Source organism: Phalacrocorax aristotelis, chromosome 10 (assembly GCF_949628215.1).
Source record: "Phalacrocorax aristotelis chromosome 10, bGulAri2.1, whole genome shotgun sequence".
Classification (NCBI taxonomy): Eukaryota; Metazoa; Chordata; class Aves; order Suliformes; family Phalacrocoracidae; genus Phalacrocorax; species Phalacrocorax aristotelis.
The window spans coordinates 17,270,141-17,279,141 of NC_134285.1; the positions used below are offsets into that span (position 1 = coordinate 17,270,141).

Here is a 9,001-nt window from a genome sequence, read left to right on the forward strand (position 1 = left end):
GAAAAAACAAACAAACAAACAAACAAAAAAAACCACAAACCTAAAACCTCCAAAACAAACAAGCAACAACCATCCTGCTTTACAACCTGTGTAAATCTATCTTCTCCTGTCATAGCCCTAACCTGACCTCAAAAAACATTCTCTTTGGTATCTTGCTTCCAGGCTTCTTATTCCTGCCTCACAATTTCTCCTTTCCATCTGTTAGGCAACAATGGCTTGGAAAAAAATTAACTAGGTCAAAAGCTAGCAGTTCCCACTTCGGATGTCACACATACCACCTCTGTTGAGCATGGAAAATTAAGACTATATTGATGTACCTACAATGGCGGCGGGAAACCCCGTAGAAACAAACAAACAAAAAAAATCAAACCCCTCCTGAGTAGATAATTGCATTTATTTAATTCCATGTTGCAATGTGCAAGACCGAGAAAAGTCAAATATCTCTTTCTATAAAATAATTGTATTTCTTATTTTGAGGCTAGAGATTGCGTATTTATTATGCTTGACTTGTAAAGTGCCATAGCTGTACAAAAAAAAAAAAAAATGCATAGAAGAGGTAAAATCTGCTGAAGAAATAATTAGGTCATGATCCACAGGAATTTAAATGAGATTTAGGGAAGCATATTCCAAACTGATAATTGACACAAAGCAACGTACATGTGTAAATATGATATCCAAATACTAGAAAGCTCAATGGAATACGTAGATTTTGAGGTTGCTTTTTAAAGAAAAATGAATACATGAGATGGGAAATTACTATGGACACATCAGATGTGATGCCACATGAGATGAAAGCTGAAATTAAATACGTGACCTATATCATGAAACACAACAGCATCTGCTTAACTGGTTACTGGAGAGGTGAAAAGATACTCTATTTGGCTGAAACCACAAGGGCGATACAAGGAGGCTGAGCTGAAGTATCCGGAATGAAGTCAGCCAGGATACCGGTGTAACATCCTGGAAAAAACTGTCAGGGCATCTCCCTAGCCAGCACCAGTGATCAAGGTAGCTAACAGATCTGAACAGCACTGCCCCCTTCAGCACAGCCCACTTAAAATCAAACAGAAAAAAAGAATAACAAGAGAGAGTGAAAGGCTTTTATAGTTTTGTCCTAGTTCATTTAAAAATAAAAGCTTGTGTATAAATCCTTACAGGGTCACCTACACAATGCAGAAACTGGGACAAAAAGGTGTGGCATGTTTGTATGAAATGCTGACTAATGTGGAAAACATTCGAAATAAACAAGGATGCAGCTGAAGTCAGGTGCATCCTCTTCTACCACAGTTTCCCTTATTAAGAGTCTCTCTTGATCCTGGCCAGGTTAGAACGATAGAAATGTTTCAGGAATGCTAAATGTGAAGGCTTCTCCTTCCAGGGCCAGGAAGCCAGGAGAGGGTGTTATCTGCAGGGCAGAGCCCCTTGCACAGATCATGAAACATTTCATCAACCAGAGATTTTTCTCCAGACCCTGCTTGGAGTGAACCTGATAGGCACAGTAAACACTGGTGAAAAGGAGATGGTCAAACTCTGTTAGAGGCAAAGGACTATCAGTCAGTGAATAATATCTCAGCTGCTGCTCGATCTCTGCCGGTGTTTTGGGAACTTCATCCTCTAAAATCTGCATGAACCACCGTGCCGGGCGCAGAGAGGACAGCTCTTCATCCCACAGCCGGATTGTCCTGTTGGCCTGAATATCCAGCCCTCCCAGAGCATCTGGAAAAGAAGAGCATCATGTGCACGGGAAGCCCAGCAAAAACCCTCCGCTAGTTATAACCAAGCTGTAAAGCCATCTGCAACACTGCCAAATCTTGGGCTGGACTGAGAGGGAGCCGCTCCCTGACTTGCTGCCCACGGCCTGCCTAGTCCCAATTCCATGTCCTCCACCAGCCCCATAGTCCTTTTCTGACTGGCCCCATGCCTTTTTTTCCCCACGGGACCCATCCAGCTCTTGCCTCCCACCCTGCCTCTCCTGCTGCAGTCCCACCTGCAGCAGCTCCCCGGCGTGGCCACCTTGGGTGGGGGGAGTCCCTTGTCCCACCCCAGAGCTGTGAGGTGACATGGAGGGGGTCAGACCCCCCTTCAGCTCCACCCCATGATGTGAAGGAGCACAAATGCAATTAGGGCATCGCTGAGGCATTTTCCAGGTGCTCCCAAAAACCGACAGGGATGAGAACAAGCAGAGTGTTAGTTTTTGTGTGCAGGCAGGTGGGAGCACTTGCACTAGCAGTGCCTTGGCCCATGGACCGCCAACACCCAGGAGACCTCAAACATGATGTCGGCATCCTCTGGGCTGCAACGGTGTGCATTGGCGCTGGCACCATCCTTGCTGTGAGGATGCTCATCTGGAAGACATCAGGCAGAGTTTGGTAGCACAAGACCGTGGCCCTTCCTATTTATTTTTCTCATTTGGTTGTCAGTAGTGTCTTCAATATTTCTGAGCTGCCAGTCATAGTTTGCCAAACATGACAGATGCTGACCACGGGACATTGATGAGCAAACCAAGCTTTTTAAGAGAAGCAGAAGTGCTTAAGTGAGGCATGTGTAAGTTTTGTATACAATGGCCCTAAATCCTGCCAACAGAGCTAAAGCGTACAGCAGCAAAGGCGCTTGCTTTGTCAGGCAGCGGGAAAGCCCCTCGTGCCGAGCATGGGTGGGTTTTGAACTGATGGGGTTTGGTTGCTTGGCAGTTTTTGCTGGAGAAAGTAATGCTGCCCAACAGGAGAAGGGTGCTGGGAGCCTCCTTGACCTGCTGGTGGAAACATAACCTGACGCTTATCCTGGTTCTCTACTTCCTCCCTGAGCATCTGTTGCTGGCAGGAGCAGAGTGGGATGGCAAAAGAAACCCGGTTGGATCCATTACAGCTCTTCTCATGGCCAGCTAATTACTTGCTGGGCCGCCTGACATAATTTAGACTGGGAAAAATGGATATGAGGCCAGAGGAATGGGAGTTTATTAACATAAGAGTCACATTAATCCTAAGAATTATTCCATTTTCATCTACTTATATTTCTACCTCTGTAACTTTCTGCATTTATTTTGCCTTTATTATTTATTTCATTGTGAGAAAAGGAGACACAAGTAGCCTCAGTCCAGGACTGCGAGAAGGAAGCTGCATCCCCTCCCTTCTCTGCACTGATCAGTGTAGTCTTGTAGCCAAGACCCTCTTCTACTTCTTACAGACTTATTGTTCAGGTCAAAAAACATGAAATGGAAAAAGCTTGTATAAAATAGTAAGCTCTCTGACACTTTTTGTTTTCATTTTTATATGGATAAAAGCTTTTTTATATAAAAAAGGGAGGATTTATGTTGAGTGCTCCAGAGTAAAGGTCAGCAGGTGCTTATAAAAAGGAGAATAATGATTTAATACAGCATGTGTGTGACGACTACGACCAAACCTCGCTTCCAACTTTCTGCTCTTGAAAGCTTTTCAGGGAGGTGTACGGGCTGCCTGAAGTGCACTGCCACCCCCCAGGCTGCAGAGGTTTGTTTTTCTGCACAGCTGCAGGCTCCCGGATCCAAGCCGGCTGTGGCTTTGGAATGTGAGCGGGGAAGTAGCGGCTCTTTCCTTCTCCTCCATGGATGTGTCAGCAAGGCTTTTAGCTCAGGTAAAGATACTACGTCACCTGAAAATTTCTTTGCTGGGCTCCTCTCTGCTACCTGGTGTGTTAGGTTCACAGATCCCTCTACTGAGAGTTGTCTGATCGGTTGCAAAGTCAGTGAACTTGTTGAATAGCAGCCAAACTGCTGTTATTAGTGACTCTCTTATCAATATAGGCAGTGTTAGATTTCCAAGTAGAGTAAAACAAAAATTAAACAAAGCATAACAAATAATGGACTGAAATAACACCATAAATATCCTCTAGAGGTGGAAAAATGGTCCCTTACTTACTTTATCATTCAACAGTTGGTTTGGGTTTTTTTTTTCCAAAAAGCATCTAGAAAATCCACAAACGTTATTGCAGCAGCAGACTTTTTCAGAAGAGACCCAAAACCCCCTCCCCCTGCCGCCAAAAATAGCAGCAGGTCTTCAACCTGCAAGTAGGCGCAAGTGTCTCTGCTACTGACCACCCCCAGCTGGGACCCCTGCCACCACGGTCCCTACAGTGTCAGCGCAGCGAGCCGAAGCGTTTAACCATGTAAGAAGAAGCAGGCAAAGAGTCGCACCACCAGCATCGTACCAACGTTTGCCAAGCCAAGAAGTTGCATCGCTAACAGGTGCAATTCCTACCTGTCAGCCTCCGGGACCCAGCAAACACACACAGGATCAGCCAGGTGTTGAGCTGTGCCTGGGCCATAGTGAAATGCGTGAAACAAGAGTGGTTTGCTGTGTCGTCTTCCCTTGCTGCTTCTGGTCCCAGCAGCCTCTGTTGGAACGGATCCATCTTTCTGTGTTTCTTGTTGCAGTCCTGGGAAGGACTTGCAGTGTAGCTTGCTGACCCCAAAGGATATTTTCCATCATATTTTGGAAACTTGGAAGACTTTGTTGTGAAGTTTTTGGCAGGATTGTTTAAGCTTCTTTCCCAAAGACTGATTTCCCACTGAAATTTATTATAGGAAGCTACGAGTTGCAAGAAATTTCACTGCACGATTGCCCCTGAACAAGACGGACCTCCTGGGCCCTTCAGCCTCTGCACAGCACCTCTGTCACATCTCCGTGACACTTCTGCTCAGCTCTTTGGCTTGATTTTCAGTTTTCCTTCTTCCTGAGTTCAGAAATCTGCAAGCAATTCTGAAACATCACAGAAAAGGCCGGCAACGTGTGCAGATTCACAGAAGGGCAGTAGCAGCCAAAATATACAAGCAGGCGTAAGAAATATCACTTGCTCGCTTCTGTATCAAGCCTCCTGGAGGGAGAACTCAATCCGCTGACCTAGCAAACAGAAAGGATCAGAGCCTGCCAGGCTTTAGAATCTCACCCTCCTTGTCCTGTGACATGAGTTCTGGGTTACGATCAGCATGGTCTGCCTCAAATGCTGTGAATAGATGAAACTTCACCTGATTCCCTTTCACAGCAGATATCTGTTCTCTACACACCTTTGCACTTTTATTAGTGCCCAATCCCCAGTCAAGCTGTTCTGTATTTCTACTCTGTATGGCACAGTGTTCTCCAAACACTGTTGTCCCATGTTCTCCAAAAGGTTCTTGGATGCCAGGATTATACAATAAATAATAATATGTGTAGATAAGTAATAATACCGTCTCCCTCAGGCTAAAGGTGTTCTTTGGGGAAAGAAGTCTGCCTAGAAAAGAGAGGAGGCAGAGCTGAAATGCATACCTTTGTCAGCAAGTTACAGGGCATCAGTTGTAGCAACTACTGTCACCAGCGAGTTTACTGGGATGATGTTCCAGTTCATAAGTTGTCAGTGGGCAAAGTAGCAAGTCTTCTGAAACTTCCAGGATCTGTAGTTGTACCTGGCAATATGTAGACTCATGCTAGCTATGAAGAAAAGCAGCACAAAATGGAAGAGTCCCACAGGTTTATCAAGGGTGGAGGGACCCTCAATATCCAAAGCCATTCACACCCTCAGTTTGAATCAGAATAAGACCTGTGTTTCTCTCACAGCCTTGGCTACCTCCAAGTCAGGCTATGCTTCTTTCAGTTTTCATTATTTTCTGCTGCTTCCGCTTTAGTTGCAACCCTTTCTTCTGGGATGAGATACCTTTTCTCAAACTGTGAATAATATGCTACTCAAGAGACAGACTCTGATGACCCATCTGTGCAGTGAGATTGCTGTGCCTTCTGTTTTGTGCCACAGTCCCTTACAATCCACAGCATATACATGGTGTGGTCTAGAAGTCACTATGCAAAAAAGCCCCACATCTCATGGGCCCTGAGATAGCCTCCCTTTATCATGCAACATGTAGACACAAGGAGGACTCCAGGATTTTGGCCAACATCTGTGAAGGCCATATATGATTTTGTCAACAGGAAAATTTCCTAGGAACAGCTTGCAGCTGAAGTGCCTAGAGGAGGAGACGTGCTGGTGGGAGGGAGAAGAGAGGAGGCTCAGAGGCTGTGCTTAGGTGACTGATACAGTGGCAGATGGGGGACAAGCGTCAGTGGTAGATGCCGCCTTGAGTTGGGGGGATTTTGTAGAATTGCCTCTCTGTCCTGCACAGAAAGGCAACTGCAGAGTGACAACCATAGACCTTAGTTGTTTGTAAAGCAGCAGTAGTTATACGGTGCACAGAAACAAGCCTGAGTTTCTGACAGCTGCCCATAGTCCCCGCATGCGCAATTGCAATGTTAGGCAGTGCTCCCGCTCCTCCCGAGGGATTTTGTCCTTGCTAGGTATTCACAGCGGAGCATGTGCAACCTTGCCCATCCGCACTCCCCCGGTCATACCATCTGTTGTAGGAGCAGCTTCAAAACGTCCTGTCAAGCCAGGTTTCTGCAGGGGCACCTTGACCGGTTGTATGCTTTCCACCATGACCTACTGAAGCAAGAAGACAGGAAAGGGGGACAAGCTATGAGGGATGAAAAATTGCAGGAGCTGGTTGAATGATGATGCGAAATTTGTTCCAGGTGGCTGAAGCTTTGCCCGTCACAGGGGAGCTGGGGCAATGGAGTGAGAAACAATTAAGGGAAGAGAATAGTGAGGTGGCAGCGGCACTAACCTCAGTTTGCTGCAGTCACAAGTGGCAGCATCTGCTGGGAAGAATTCCTCTGGTTCTTACTTTACAGACTCCTGCAGGCCCTAAATCCTTGAGTCTGTTGGCTTATTTAGCATCTATATCCACCATTAGCTGTTTGTACAGACCTTTTATTTTGTTACCTTGTTTGGTTCTTTGATATTTCTATTGTAAACACACCTAGCAGTGTTTATACAGCTGAAGCTACCTGTCCTCTCAACACAGATTTCTGCTGCTTCCTTGTCCCATTGCTGATTACATCTCTATGCCGGGATGGGCATCTTGCCACAGGGACCCACACAGACTGCGCTTAGAGACGCGTGTGGTCCAGGGCAGTGGCAGAAGGCACAAGGTGTGATCAATACAGCCCCCGAAGACCGCTTTTGTGAGGGAGATTTCTGTGAGGTGGGACTGCAGGGAGATAGGCAGCATCTTCATGAAAGGGAAATTCTGCTTACAGTATTGCAGAAACCTTTTCCTTCTAACACCTTGTCCAGAACTGGGGGAGACCACAGCCTGGGCCTATCTGGCAGGTGCTCAGGGGAAGAAGACAAGGCTGAGAAAGGAGGGGAAGGAGAGAAGATACACAGCTTCCAGGGAAGGTGAGGTTTGAGTTACAGGAGGTGACAAAGGAAGAAAACCTTGAGGGAAGCAGGAGTGAAGCACTGTCTGTAACCAGATGGGACCTCCACTGTTATACTGGTATTTTCCAGACATGATGCTGCTGGTCCTTATGCAAATGCTTTCCTTGTCTTTTTTTCTTTTGGTTTGTGAGCTGCATCCCCTGCTTGAAGGAGGAATGGGCTGCATAACAGTGGCAGGGAGGACCCCGTCCCACTATACCTACTGCACAAGAGGACCCCCTCCAGACCTCACTCCAGACCTTTGGGAGGAAAGCCTGCTTACCTGGCCATGTGGAAAAATGCCAGAGCTCTGGAAAACACTAGCAAAAGCTATTCAGCTTGAGAAGCTCAACATGGTGACTGTGAGTCATCACCTAAGGTCTATTTGTCCCTACAGGGCCAGAAAATTTTCTTTTGAATAGCGTGTCTGTAAGTCAGCTACATCTGACTTACACGTCGTCTAACACTCTCCTACAGCTGGGAAATCCAACCCATGCAAACAGACCTCGTGGGTGCTGGTAGTGTGGACCAGGCAGGGGCAGAGGATTTGGAAGACAGCGATGTACTTGACCAAGCTGACCTCAGCCTTGCCTGTCATGAAGCAAGTGCCCCTTAGCCACGAGGAACCTGGAGCAAGCAGGCTCCACAGGCAAGGGTGGACCCTGGGGCTCCCAAGCAGCAGAGGAGGTAGTGTGCCAACGCTGGCAGTACTTGGCGAGGCTGGGCAACCTCTTGTGCCCTGGAATAATGCATTTGGGTGAATAAATTGCACTCTCATAAGCTCCCAGGCTTCTCTAATGAGAAGAGATTTTGGTCTATTAGCAACTACTCCACACGCTAAAGACTTGCTGAAGCCAAAGCCTGTCCCCACAGGGCTGGCTGCTTCAACTCCAGTAGACACATTCTTCAGCAAACCTTGCATTTTGCCTAACTTGACAGGGCATTGTGCCTTAACTTTCTTGATGCTATGTCAATCAAATTCTCCCTCCGCACAAACATTATGTTTAAAAGGCAGTTTTCCCTCTATTCCTGCTACCATCAGTCTTCTGACTTATTGTACTGGGAAACAGATATTTTTTATGATACATAGACCGTGAGTTTTGGCACAGCACCTCAAGCAAGCTGGGATGGGGAAGGGAGAACATGGAGGGGAAAATGTGCTTTTTAAAGACTTCACAGTGACAGAAGCAGTGCCAGGGACTTTTCTGTCTCGTGCAATAGGCATCAGCATGCAAAAGAGCCACCGCAAGAGAAAACAGAACCAGCTGTGGAACATGTTGCAGGAAGGACTAAAAATACATTTCCTATTTAATCAGCTCAATTGATGGCAGATCCAAAGTGGAGCTAAGAATTGCATAAAACCCCAAACTTCTGCCGATTTGTGTTCCTTTTTCTCCCCCCTTTCCCAGAAAAAGCTATAATTTTAAGGTGAGCAGCAAATGCTATTAATTTTGACTACAGAACACTGTTCTGAGTCACATCCCAAACACTGCCAGCCACAGCAGCCTGAAAAGAATCAAGGGAAAAAAAAAATTAAGACACCCATGTATACAAGACTGGGGTGAAAACAAACATGAAGCCTGATTCTTATCAAACAGTTCAGCTTTTTATTCTTGCAAACAGATCAAATTCTAGCCACAATGAGTGCTTGTCCCTTTTTTTTTCTAATTGAATTTATTATTGTCCTATCCCTTCCTCCCTCCCATACTATAATCTCCCACAAACCCCTTTTTAATTAGTG

At 46.1% G+C, this 9,001-nt stretch overlaps 1 protein-coding gene across 1 annotated transcript; it reads right to left on the reverse strand.

Annotated features, from left to right (window-relative positions):
• Positions 1-380: 380 nt before the first annotated feature.
• On the reverse strand, positions 381-4,524 carry FAM180B (family with sequence similarity 180 member B). The gene is given in 6 exon segments (XM_075105392.1): positions 381-1,397; positions 1,400-1,450; positions 1,453-1,704; positions 2,077-2,080; positions 2,257-2,345; positions 4,233-4,524. Coding segments are annotated over 6 exon segments (651 nt in total). The 5' UTR covers positions 4,387-4,524; the 3' UTR covers positions 381-1,296.
• Between the last annotated feature and the right edge of the window lie 4,477 nt (positions 4,525-9,001).